The sequence below is a fragment of the Pteropus vampyrus genome, unplaced genomic scaffold (genome assembly GCF_000151845.1).
Source record: "Pteropus vampyrus isolate Shadow unplaced genomic scaffold, Pvam_2.0 Scaffold15, whole genome shotgun sequence".
NCBI classification, from domain to species: Eukaryota; Metazoa; Chordata; class Mammalia; order Chiroptera; family Pteropodidae; genus Pteropus; species Pteropus vampyrus.
The window spans coordinates 2,466,964-2,480,545 of NW_011888796.1; the positions used below are offsets into that span (position 1 = coordinate 2,466,964).

A 13,582-nucleotide genomic window follows, 5' to 3' on the forward strand; every position below is an offset into this window, starting at 1 on the left:
AGGGAAAGTAACAAGACTATCACAATAGGATTCATATTTGCTGCAATTATACTGAGGGATTAAATCGGGTGAGAATATTTTTTTTTGAGGATTTTTAGAAAAATTTATTTGAGGTAACAGAGGATATGCCTGGAAAGAAGATCTCAACAGACTGAGTTGTTTGGCATTTTTAATCTGATGCCTTTTCTTATGAAAAGCGGGGAGTGAAAAATAGGACAGATAAGTGAGAAGACATTTTATATCTTTTACCACTGAGGACAAAAATGCCCACTTCTTGTTAGTATTGGATAGAGATATTATTTCCTTAAATACAGCATTAGCTAAAATTAATTATTCTAAATTATTTCTCTGCTCACCTGAGTAAGGCCCTCTTCTTCATCCAAAGTGACCTATAGTGACATTTTGGGCTGTCAAATGAGTTGGAGAACCAGCTGTGGCCAAGAAGTTTCAAATGGACAAAACAGAAGCTCTGGAATATGATTTTTATCAAAGACTAAGAACTAGCTCTAAATCAAAAGTTTATATTGCATGTTACTATGCAGTTTAACTCACTGGAAGGAAGTACAACAAAATGTTAATAGTGGCTAAGCAGTGAGATAATGAGTAATTTTTTAAATGTTCTTTTTGATTTTCTGTATTTTCTATAAGTATGTATTTCAATCGGAATGTAAAAACAGCAACAACAAAAAAAAAACCTTTTAAAATTTACTTTACCCAAATGGCAAGGATTTCTCTTAATATATCCTTCCAGAATTTTTGGCTACACATGGCTCTCAAAATAATTACTGGCATGTTCATAATTTTCCTTTTTTCCTAAATGATCCCAAAACAAGTTCTAAAGGGATAAGCCTTTCAAATTGAACATTTTCAAGAAAGCTGAATTTGGAATTCTGAGATATTTTTGTCTTTATTAACAACTAAGAAAAAATTGTGAGACAACGGGCACCCACATCTCTATAGGAGGGTGTGAATACATCAAGATGATTAATCAGTGTGAAGGGAGAAATAACTCTTCAAAAATAGGAAGAGTAAAAATATTGTATTGATTCTAATTGGCAATAGGCTTTCATTTTCTTTTATCTTTCAGATTCACTCCCTCCTAAATGTAGGTTTAGGTTTATTAGGTTTACAGCTCTTCCTATTACTTAAATCATCGTCATTTGATTTTTGCCTTCTTTACATTCTATTCTTTTTTTTTAAAGCTGTTCTTATTTCTTGTTTCTTTAGTCATTTTTTACTGTCTTGATTTTTCAACCCACATACCTTAAAGGAAGTGATCCTTCAATTGGTTTGGAGTTTTATGCCACATGTTTCTGAAGGATACTGGCTAATGCTTAGTGATCCAGAGCAAGTTAGTAACCTCTTTACACCTAGAGGGTTAGCAACGCTCACAGGTGCCACTGGTTATTACTGGAAGGCCTAAGGCAAAGGCAGAGGAGAAGAAAAAAAGGGAGAATAAAGGGAATGGGGAGAAAGGAAAGGCAGTAAAGGAAGACGGGGTGGAGAGAAGAAGGCACGGGAAGTAGAGCGGTAGAGAGCCACAATAGCCTCAAGGACATTCTTTACCAAAAAACTGAGTGGGGATGGTATTATAACATAGAAAAGATTAAGATCATGTCTTATGTTCAATGATAACTTTTGCTGCTTTAATTAAGATATTGATATATATATACACACACACACACACACACACACACACACACACACACACACACACACACAGACACACCAACCATTCTTAATTCAAGATTTAACCATGCCCAAAATGGTTATTTGTTATGTGTTATGTCTCTGTTATATGTTCCATATATTAGAGAACTATCAACACTTCACAGGAAAGAAGTAATGTGAATCAGTTGCATAGTACATAATCCATTGAAACTGTTATACTATGAGATGTCATTTTAGATGTTTTCTTCTGTGTGTAAAATAACTAAACACCACCACTTCAAACAAAAGAATAAATAAGATATTGAATGTTAATTTTATATAAAAATTTCTTTGATAGATTCTACAATAGCAGAAAGTCTCTTATATGGCTCATGAGGGCTAATCACTCTTTTTGGCAACTAGAAAAGCTAAGCAGTAGTTTCTTTTTATTGAGCTGCTGCTACCTTATGCAAAAATCACATAACAACATTCTGTTTGAGAATAATTCTGCCTCAAATAATTTATTTTCTCACTTTCTCCTACTTTATAGTACAAGGAATGTAAAAAATAGACTTTCTTGTCCCTTTAGTATTTCATCTGCTGTAGTTGTTTGTTCTATTCTGGAAGTAAGAATTCTTTGTGATTTTATAGAATCCTATACAGCTACTAATTATAAGTTCGAAATAGAATTTACATTTTAAATAGGGAAAAAGAAACAAGAGTCAGTGAGGCTCTCAGAAAATTAAAGTAATTTTCTTCCTGAACAATATGCATTATACAATAAACACTACAGCAGGAATAAATTTGGAAAAAAATAAGAGCGGCTGGGGATTTATTATTTATGTTTTCAGAAATACTCTAATTTACTGAGATCAAGCTGAATAAGCTGTATCCAAGAAAGTGTTCCTGAGAAAGCACACACTAGTAGGAATTTATCTTTCCAGAATTATATTTACATAGAATATGAGTTTATTAATTCAGATAAATGTTATCCTTTTTTTTCAGAAATGTTCTAAGTAAATGTGTTTATCATAAAAATAGTAGTGATAATAATAGCTACCAGTATGAAACATTTTAAAAAATGTTATCAAGTGCTTTTTTTTTGGTGTCAGATATACTTTACTAATGCTTTCTACAGTCTCATTTAATCCTTGTAACAACCTGTTGGGGTAACACTGATAATTATAAACACTGTTATAATTATCGCCATTTTACAGATGAGAAACAGGCTAAAAAGTTTAGGTGATTTGCTCAATGTTACATTGATGAAACTGGTATCAGAACCCTGATCATTCTTAATTTGCTCGGAGCCCATACCCTCAATCATTTACTGTACTGCTAAGAGATGGTGATGCAACATGGATGAGATTAATGAATGTATTTAATTACAATAAAGAGAAAATTATTTTAACAGCAAAATAGAGTAAAAAGAAAATCATGAAAATCTAAGTGATTCCATAAAAGACCATTAAAAAGGAATTGGCCTTCTTAACAGCTCTGATAAACTGGGAAATGTTTTTAGACATTTCTTCAAGGACGTCGGCTTTGAGTTAATAACCAATAATAGCTTCTAAGCAATTCAGTTGCATTTTCATTTTGCATTCTTAGATTGGACTTTAGGCAGGCGAATTCAACTTTGTATTTGCTTTTAAGCTTTATGCAATCGCAGACAACTCAGGAGTGAGCTGCTGGTACCATTTGGGGCTTCGGAGCTTTGAAATATGGCATCTTCCCAGGAATTAGAGGTTTCTCTCATGCTTGCTTTTTATGAAGCTTTTACTGATGTTTGAGTTTAAAGCAGGAGAAAGGACTACCCACTTTATCTCTATGTTGGGAATCTGCTCTTCTTTCTTGCACCGTGTAGACATTTTCAACTAGAAAACATGTGAAAAACTTCTAGACCAAGACTCTCTGCTATCTGGTATATGTAGAGGGTGAAAGAATAAATTATAGTACAGTATTTTTATCATTACCAATATGTATTTGTAAATGAGAAGTTTCAAATGATTATAGTACTTTCACTGAAAGGTTTTAATCAAGATTGTGTCAGAAAATACATAGGCATAGATTAACATCGTTATCTGTGAATGAAATGATTTTGATAACCAAGGGAAACAGATTTAACAGTTGTTGGGTGCCTGGGCTGAGCCAAACATCTGAAAAGAAAAGTACAGTATGAGCTGTGATGATACTTAAGAAAACCAAACTATTTACCTCGAACGGCATAGCCATCTTTTACTGATGCTGGGAAGGGGGGTAGGTTATCTTTTGCATATACATCTTGAGCAAGAACTCGACCCATTCCATCTGAAAGAAGAGAAAAGAAAAACGTGGATGTTGAGAGTAATAGGTTAAAAAGGCAGTTATAACCATAAGCATGTTTGCTTGTCTGACAAGGCTTGCATATGGGCTCAGTCAGACCTCCTGATTTCTATTCTATGGAACAGAAGACAAAAGAGATACATCTTAGTGTCTGAAATGAAAGATTAGATTCAGTCAATTAATAGTAATGCTTGCAGAGATTATTTGAATATGAGTAGCTATAAAGTCATCACCAAAGAAAGATGTATTCAAATTGACATATCATTAATCCTTTAACAACCCAAAGATTACTTTCTTTAAAAAGCCAATTCTTAAACATTTTCATATCTATTGACCCAGTAATTTCACTTGTAGCTTAAGAAAGTGGGTAGATCATTATGTACATGTTTATTTCAGAGTTGCTTACATTAGTGAGAAATTGATAGAAATCAAAAGACCAGTAATATAGAAATGTAAATAGACAATGATCTATCCTTTTGAAAAAACATTATGAGGCTAAAGTAATATTTATGAAGAATATTCCTTGACAGGTAAATTCTTATGACATATATTTAAAAACACGCAGAATTGCACATGTAGTGTATAATCTTAACTAAGATATATTTGTATATATCAACAGAAAAAGACGGGAAGGGTATACATAAAAATATAAAGCAGTTGTTATTGTACTATGTTAAATTATGTATGATTTTTATTCATTTTGCTATACTTTTCTGAAAATTTCCAGGTTTTCTACAATGATCACGTGATTTTTTTATAAGCAAGTTTTTTTTTCTTATGAAGAGAAAAGAAAGGAGCTTCCTTATCTTTTCATTTGAATTTTAGCCTTGATTTTGGGTTTATAACCTAAAAAAAATTAGTGACTTTACGAAGACTGGCTCCTGTGTAAAGTGACTATTCAAGCCCCTCTGGATGACAATTATTTTTGGCTAGACCTCAGGAATTTGAACTAGTGCCAATAAGAATAAAAGTTTCAAGAGTCATGACTAATTCCTTATATCCTCTAGTCAGAATCTTTATCATTATCATTATCATTTTAAAGAAGTAAAAGAATAGTAAATAGGAGGTAGAGAAGGAAAAAGAGAAGGAGGACAAAAATCAAGCTTCTCTTCAAAGACTGTAAGTAATAAAGGACTTGATTTACATGAAATGTTAGTTTAATTTAGAAAACTCCACTGTTTCCACTGCTGGATGGATGAGTTCTTATTTGTTTGTTTTGTTTTTGGCTTTGTCCTTCTCAGTCACCTAGGGCCTTTGGTTTCCAGAACCCGGGACCAGGAAGTAAGTTCAAAGAAATTTTAAATTTTCTATTCTAATTCATAGTGATATCGACTCTTTCCTTCTAGGGAAGTGACACCTGAATTGGAAGTGAGAACTTAGCAGATTCTAGCTTCACATACTCCTAGGAGGTTGGAGCTATTCTGCAGCTATCCTGGAGCTATGAACTATACTTTGTGAGATTAGGGAAGTAGTGAGACCACAGGGTGAAGTGTGCATTCAAATATACAACATTAACTCCCAAATGAACCTGAAGCTTTAAGGTAGTCCTTGGTGACATTTGCCCAGGATCACAATAAACCACCTGGGACGCCTCCTTATCTGGATGGCCTAGGGTATCGAATGTGAACTCTACATAGCTCAGATCTTAAGAGAATGACTTTGCTGGAAATTTCAATAGCTTAGTAATAGTGGTTAATTATAGAAATAGCACAAGGGCTGAGTTTTTCTGGAATCTGGTCTAATTAATCTAGTAAATGTTTATACAGCATTTTATAAATTACTAAATATCACACGTAATATCATTTAAACCTCACAAAAATCTATTATGGCATTATTATTTTTATTTTACAGATAAATAAAGAGAAGTTTAAACAGGGTAAGTCACTTATCCAAGGTCATATATTTCACAGGTGTCTAAGGAAGAACTGATATTTAGATCTTAGAACGTCAATCCTTACTACAATAGAAAAAGCTACTATTCATGTTCCCTCTGCCTACTGCTCTTCCTCTATTTCTTTGACATGGAAAAAAGCTGAAGGATGATTCCTCAAAAAATTAAGCATAGAATTACCATATGATCCGGTAATCCCACATTTAGGCATATATCCAAAAGAATTGACAGTAGAGATTTGAACAGATATCTGTGGACCCATGTTCATAGCAGCATTATTCATAAGTGTCAAAATACAGAAGCAACCCAAGTGTCCATTGATGGATGAATTGCTAAACAAAATGTGGTATATACATATAGGAATACTATTCAGTCTTAAAAAGGAAGGAAATTCTAACATATGCTATAACATGAATGAAACGATGATATAATACTATGTGAAATAAGCTAGTTACAAAAGGACAAATATATAATTCCACTTGTATGAGGTAATTAGAATACTCAAAATCATGGAGTCAGAAAGTAGAATGGTAGTTGCCAGGGGCTTGGGAGAGGGGAGAATAGGGAGTTATTGTTTAAAGAGTATGAAGTTTCAATTTTGGCAGATGAAAAAGTTTTGGAGATGGATGGTGGTGATAGCTGCAGAACAATATTAATGTACTTAATGCCACGGAACTGTACAATTAATAATAGTTAAGCTGATACATTTTGTTATGTGTTTTTACTACAATAATAAAAAAAGAATGAAGTATTGATACATGCTACAACATAAATGAACCTTGAAAATATGCTAAATAGAAGCCAGTCTCAAAAGATCACATATGATCCCATTATATTAAATGTCCAGGATAAGTAAATCTATAGAGATAGAAAGTAGGCCATTGGTTACTCAGGGCTAGATGAACTTAGGAAGGGGATAATAGCTAAAGGGGATGGGGATTCTTTTTGAGGTGATAATATTTTAAAATTGATTATGGTGATGGTTGTACATATCTGTGGATATACTTAAAAACACTGAATTGTATACTTTAAGTGGGTGAATTGTACCTCAATAAAGCTGTTGTTTTTTAAAAAGAGCAAGGATAAGAGATTTTTTAAAAAAGACATACTTCTCTCATTTCAACATATATTTACAAGAGTCAAGACAAATCATATTTGCAGCACACACACACCAGCTGGTATTTATAGACCTTCTTCAAATATCATGGAAAGAAAAATAAAATATTTCACTTGGAAAGAAAGAACTGCTTCATACTTAGGCTATTAATATAAATTTAATAATATATATTATTGGCCAGGTTTTTATTTTGGACTTGTACTAAAGACAGGGTTGCTATTTTTAAGGTAAATTAGATTACTACTGAATTAGTTCTGCTTTTGGAGTTGGTATCAAGTTAACTTACCAGCAGAGTTTAAATCTCTTCAAAGAGAAAAACATGCATTACCTCAAGTTTTGGTCTAAAAGCCTAAGGCAAGGGACAGAATTTGTAGAGAATATGCGAGTGGAAAATGGTAAAAACTCCCAGTTGGCAGCAGATACAAGAGTACTGAAAAAATAAATGTCAGAAACACCTCTCTGCTACACAAGGACCTACATCTCTCTCAGTAGGTATCAGGACTAAACAATGGATAGCTCTTCCAAGAAGTCAATATTAGAATTCATTCAATTTCTGACCAGAAGATCTATTTGGGAACTTAAAGAGTATGTAGTAGTGCCGCAATCACTTCGTCTCATGAGATGGTCTCTCTTGTATAGATATAGCATCTCTTTTATTTGCCCATAGGTGGAGCCCAAGTGTTAGTGTTGAATAAACTTTGGGTGTGTGATTTGAAAAAGGGAGCCTCAGCCTTCAAACTTGAATGGGAACCAGGGAGTAGTAACTTCTCAACTACATATTATGACTGTTTTAGGTTTAACATTTAGTAGAGAAAATACAGAGAGCAGCTGAAGCTGTGGGAGTCAAAGGCTTTACTAAAAGATATAATTTCAGGAAAATAGGAGCAAAATTCCTTTTTCTCAGTTGCTCTACTCCAATGAGAGCTCTATTTATAATAAGCAAAAGATGATTTCCCCAATATAAAATTAATAAAACTAATATGCTTTCTTAGAAATATTTTTGGTGGGAGTCTGCAGCTCTTCATAGTCAGAAATGAACCTTTCAGTTGTAGAAAGTTAGATTGTGTGCCAAGAAGCTACGGTCCCGCTTCCTAACTCTAAGGAGATAATGTCCATTCTGTTTTACTCTCCCCCTTACACTGTATTCTCTAAGTTATACATAATAAAGAATGTCTTCAGTTTGAAGAAGATGATAATAAATTTGCATATTTTTAGATTTGGTGGAGGTCAGAAATCTTAAAGGCAGGGTTATGTATCAATGGGGACCCTGGGTCACATATACCATTAGATGTTCTGAAGAAGTTGATAAGGAAGGTGTGGAAAAGACTGGCTGATGATTTATACTATTTTGTGTGGTATGCTTACTTGTGCTGTAAGAAGACAGTGGCAGAGTGCTTGGTCAAAAAGGTGGAAGACTTTTTATGCTGTCAGCAGGACACTCATATGAGTCAGCTTCCCACAGATAACAGTTATCAATGAATTTCCTACTCTCTGGAGTGTTAACTTCTTTATACTGGGATGACTAAAAAAAATATCTTCAGAAAGAATCTAAAGATTCAAATGGCTCACAATGGACATATATACAAGGAAAATCAAGATCGAGCTATTTATAAAGTTGAGTATGATTTGTGAACATTAAACCCAAATGTATTCTCTAAATGGTAAAAGTAAACAACTTGGTTGGACATTTATTTTGGCCCAGATAATACTCTCTTCTTGCTGCCAAATCAAGATGTAAGAAGAACTGAGTGACTTAGATATAAGAGAGAAAAGCATGTCAATTTCCCAAAGTCACTTATTGAAATGATTCCATAGTTGTAAAGTTCCCTGTGTGGCTAGTTCTAAAAAGGCTTTGGAGGAGGTCAAGTGAAAACTCTGAATCCAGTGACCTGGACGATTGATTCCTTGTCTTCATTTTTGCTAACCAAGATACTATCACCTATAAATTTCTATAAATTTCAGGAGTGTGGGAAGAGTGTGGTAGATAACAAAAGGTTGAAAAGATACTACCCAAGACTTCCTAGTGTAAAACATGGATATAAGTCAATTTGCTATTGATTTTAAATTCCTCAAAAGTTTACTTATGTTACTACACCATTTAAAAACCACCATTACATCCAACCTATGTGAGAGGCTACTGAAAGACTTTGCTGACCTAACAGCTATCCACTGTGCTCACCAAAATAGCTGAGAAGGCAGTCAATCTGATATACTTACTCTGGTCGAATGATCATTGGTAGGAACAATATTAGCTAAGTCCAAGGATGAGGAGGAAGGTGAACCATGTGCAGATTTGGGTTATTACAGCATTAAACAAATTCTTAACTGAAGTATAACATACTTATAGAAAGCTTCATTATTTAACAGACACTAAACATTTAATATGGTGAATGACCTCAAACCTACTTCAATATAATTTAATTATTCCCACATCTTCACTGTGAATTTGAAAGGCTCACTAGACAACATTTGGTACATGATAGAACTCACTTATGTATTGCAGGCTTCACATATATATAAACTCAGAAAGACTGAATGACTTAGGGTTGAAAATCCTTTCAGTGAAAACAAGTACATTAATTAATATCTAGTTACTCCAGAAGTCATGTTTATGGAATAGTACAATAAAATTCTTATGCTTTTAAAACATAGTTTATTCAAAGTAGTATTATGCATTTGTATTTTTCCATTGAGAGATGTTCATTACCTGCCAATGTAATGAATGAGTAAGGGCAAGCATTACAGTTGTTACATCATAAAATAAAAATAAGTTTTGTGCAAGGTTACAGAATTTGGAATAAATATAAATGTTATCGGAAATGATTAAATCATGATTTAAGCAAAACAAAAAGATGCATAGAATTGGCAATGAATTAGTTCTGAAGTTCTGTTGTGGTTTCATGGTGTAAATTTTATTCTTGAATAGTATCACTTAAACTGTGTTACATACATTTATTTCTATATATAAAATACTAAGCTTTAAAAATAACTATATATCTGTAAAAAGAATTTAACTTAATTAAAATGAAAGATTTTTTTAAAGAAGAAATATTAGTTTTAAAATATACCTAAAATGTTCTTGAGGTCAAAGAAAATGTTTCAAATTAGAGTAAGTGTTCATTTCTTTTGGTATTTAATGACGGAAATCTTGCCACATCCAGGTAAAATGAATAAGGTATCACTGATAAATGGGTAGCGCTTAGGTTGAAGGGGTGAATTTGTTGGTCAGGATTTGGTAAAAATAACCAAACAAAATGTTCTTTCTACAGTTTGAACAATTTAAACTCTTCTTTATTGGTAGTTTCTCAATCACTGTCCTATAAACAATAATATAGTAAGAAAAAAATACTTTCTTACTATAATTTCCATAATTTTGAACCACATATCCTAGTCTCCTAAAAATAATTCCTAACTTTTTCAACACTGATTGGTCCTTATTAGGATATTATTATAACTATCAAAAAAAGGAAAAAGTAGTATGTAACAAGTATTTTATAAAAAGAAAAAAAAGATATATGATAAAATAAAGTTCCTAAATGGGATACGAAAAGAAATAAATACCAAATGTACCAATCATAATATTGATTTTGAAGTAATACTCGTGACTTATTTTCATATTGCTAAAATCAAAGTAAGGAATTATAGTCTCAAGGTTGCAATAGTATCATTGGTATTTCAGTGGTATTTCCAAATGATAAGGCAAGATGTTACTTTTTTTTTTAAAAGTTAACCAAGGACATTGAGATTCTGCAAAAAAAGGAGTTTATAGAAGAAGAAAAGATTTTTAACCATTTAAATAAATTGTTTTTGAAACATTGAGTTAAAGTTTTAAAAATTATTGCAAACCTATTCCATTCTTATACACATTCAGACACATTACAAAGAATGTTGTTGATTACAATAGAATCCTTGTATCTCTGATTTTCTTCATATGCTTTTGTCTTACAATTAAATGAAAGAAAGATTTGGGTTCCCCTGGCACATAGCCCATGCTGCCTGGGGTGAGCTTACAGCCTGTCAGGAGTTGCGAAGTCTTTACTTAAGAAAACAGTCAAAAAGGTAACACTACTGCAGCGCTGGATGCTTTAATGGGAAAGTTAATCAATTCTAAGTTTAAAAAAAAAAAGCTATTGCCAAGTTTCCGTTCCTGGTAATTCTCTTGCTGGTACTGGCAAATCCTTTATAGCCACTTTGTCTATTTTCATTTGCACTAATTTCTTCCCCATAGTTTGGAAAATCTTGTATATTTATATAAACTTTTATAATTCTACCAATATAATATTAAGGATAGACAGGAATTTCTAAAAATCTGAGATCCTTTTTTGAAATTTTGATCACTGTGGAAATAAGGTGTTCTGATGCTATTCCTTTATAGACAATTTCTATTTTTGTTCCATTTTAACAAACACTTTTTCCGTTGCTTATATTCTGAATCCTAACCTAATATGGTACTTCAAAATAGATACTGAATAAAAAGATTGCAAAATAAACTATATCAAAGAAGACATATATATTTAAAATGTGAAATGATAATGAGGTACACCAAAATAATGGAAAACTAAGAATCATATTTAGAGACAGTACCTTGTTCAATAAAAGCTGTGTAAACTAAAAGAAATATTCAATAAAAGCTGTGTAATATATTCAATAAAAGTTGTGTAAACTAAAAGAAATCATATTGAAAGATTAATTCCTCTTTGCTTTTTTGATTACATATAGATTTTCTATCAAAATTGCTTAAAGTGAATACATTCATAATATGCTTTATGTTTAAAGAAAGAGAATTACATATATGGAAATATGTAATGGTATGCATTGAAGGAAGTACAAAATAGGAAGATGAGTCTACCTGGTTGTGACATAGGGATAGTTAGGCCAACATTGTAGGTCTGATTTCTGTGAGAGTTAATTTTACTCAATTATATAACTATAAAAATAACTCCCTCACACAAGGGGGCTTTGTGAGTACTGTGATAACAGCACACATGTAGGAACCATAATACTGGTGGAGAAAAAAGCACCTGAAAGCACATATACAGAGAGCAGATTGGTAATATAGACACAATCTTTGGATATTAAGACCAGCACAATTGCCTAGAGGTTGTAATTTCTCTCTCTCTCTCTCTCTCTCTCTCTCTCTCACACACACACACACACACACACACCATGAATATACAGAGAGCGATTTAATGACATGTTTATATTTGAGAAATTCAGGGAGAGGTATAAAGGGAATGATGTAATAAGAAGCATAAATAGAAGGATATAATGAAATGTGCATATTTCAGATGTGTAATGAAGTTTATGGATTAAAAAGTCTAAAGAGATGAGACTACCTGAAGGGAATTATGAATGAGTTCAAACAGTCACATTCATGGAAAAATCTACAGTAAATGCCAGCACAGGCCAATATCCCAGGAGAAATTTACAAGTAAATGGGATCATCCTAGGTGAAGATTTTACTTGACTGGAGGTAGAAACTGGAGGCAGTAATTAGTATAATAAAAATATATGCTTTTGCTTGAAATGTTTGAATAACTACCTCAATTCTCTCCTTCAATTTTGTAAAGCTCAACCATGGATAAGCTGAAAAACAGTAAAAACTGCTGTTTAGTTAAATTTTCTCATGAGACAGGGAGCACATGCCTGAATGACCCGGGTGGGTAAAATATAAATCTGATTATAACAAAATGCATGGGAATCCAGAGATCGTTCATGTGAATCAACAAATGGAGCCAAGCCAAGGAATTCTAGCTTTGACTCTGTAAGTTATAAGTGCTTATCTTAGGGTGATGACCTCAGAATACCCTTATGGAAAAGGGAAGGGAACCATTTGCTAAATTCTATATATGGCAGTTTAATAGTATCTCACAGTGACCTTATTGGGTAGACATTAATTCTATTTTTACATATGAGAGAAACAAGACTCAGAAAGTTTTTGTAGCTCATTTTTACATATGAGAGAAACAAGACTCAGAAAGTTTTTCTCAGCTAGTTAAAAGTAATGCAAGGTAAAGGGTGTGTTTGATGGCAAATCTCCTTTAGTATACCTCACTTTCTTTTTTATTATTCTCTGACAGGCCCTGAAACTTCAGGAGTTAATGATTCCTAGCATGACTTGTGAACTTTTTTGGAGAGAACCTTCTCCTGTTTGGAATTGAGAACTTCTGAATTTCTTCTAATTTCTGCTTAAGATAACTGCCTATCTTCAGGGAGTCATCAAACTATAAGTCAGAGACAAGGAGAAATACCTCTGCTGTGGTCAGTATTCTAGAAGAGATACTTCACTGCTTCAAACTGAGTTCTAACAGCAAAGCTTAAGTCTAGAATTGCTTAAGTCTTTTATGGAAAAACAAAGAACCTGGGTCAGAGATGATGAAGTCTCTGATCATTTAGTCTTAAATAAGAAAGCCTAGAGCTTGTAATCTAAAATGATGCTCCCAAGAAAGCAGAATGCTTTCTATTGAAAGCTCATAGTTTTTCCATTGTTAACTGAAAGAGACTGGGAATTACAGGGAATGGTGCCAGAATATTTTAATCTGCCTTACAGTAGCTAGTAATGTACCAAATGTGAAGCTGAAATTTATTCATGTCATGCATTT

At 32.9% G+C, this 13,582-nt stretch overlaps 1 protein-coding gene across 9 annotated transcripts in view; it reads right to left on the bottom strand.

Moving 5' to 3' along the window:
• The window catches only part of GPHN (gephyrin), a 404,083-nt gene that overhangs the window by 75,347 nt on the left and 315,154 nt on the right, over positions 1–13,582 (bottom strand). For all 9 annotated transcript variants that reach the window (XM_011384213.2, XM_011384195.2, XM_011384203.2 and 6 more), the window contains one exon: positions 3,865–3,957. In XM_011384213.2, the coding sequence (XP_011382515.1) occupies positions 3,865–3,957 (93 nt within the window). The remainder of the gene's footprint in view (positions 1–3,864; positions 3,958–13,582) is intronic.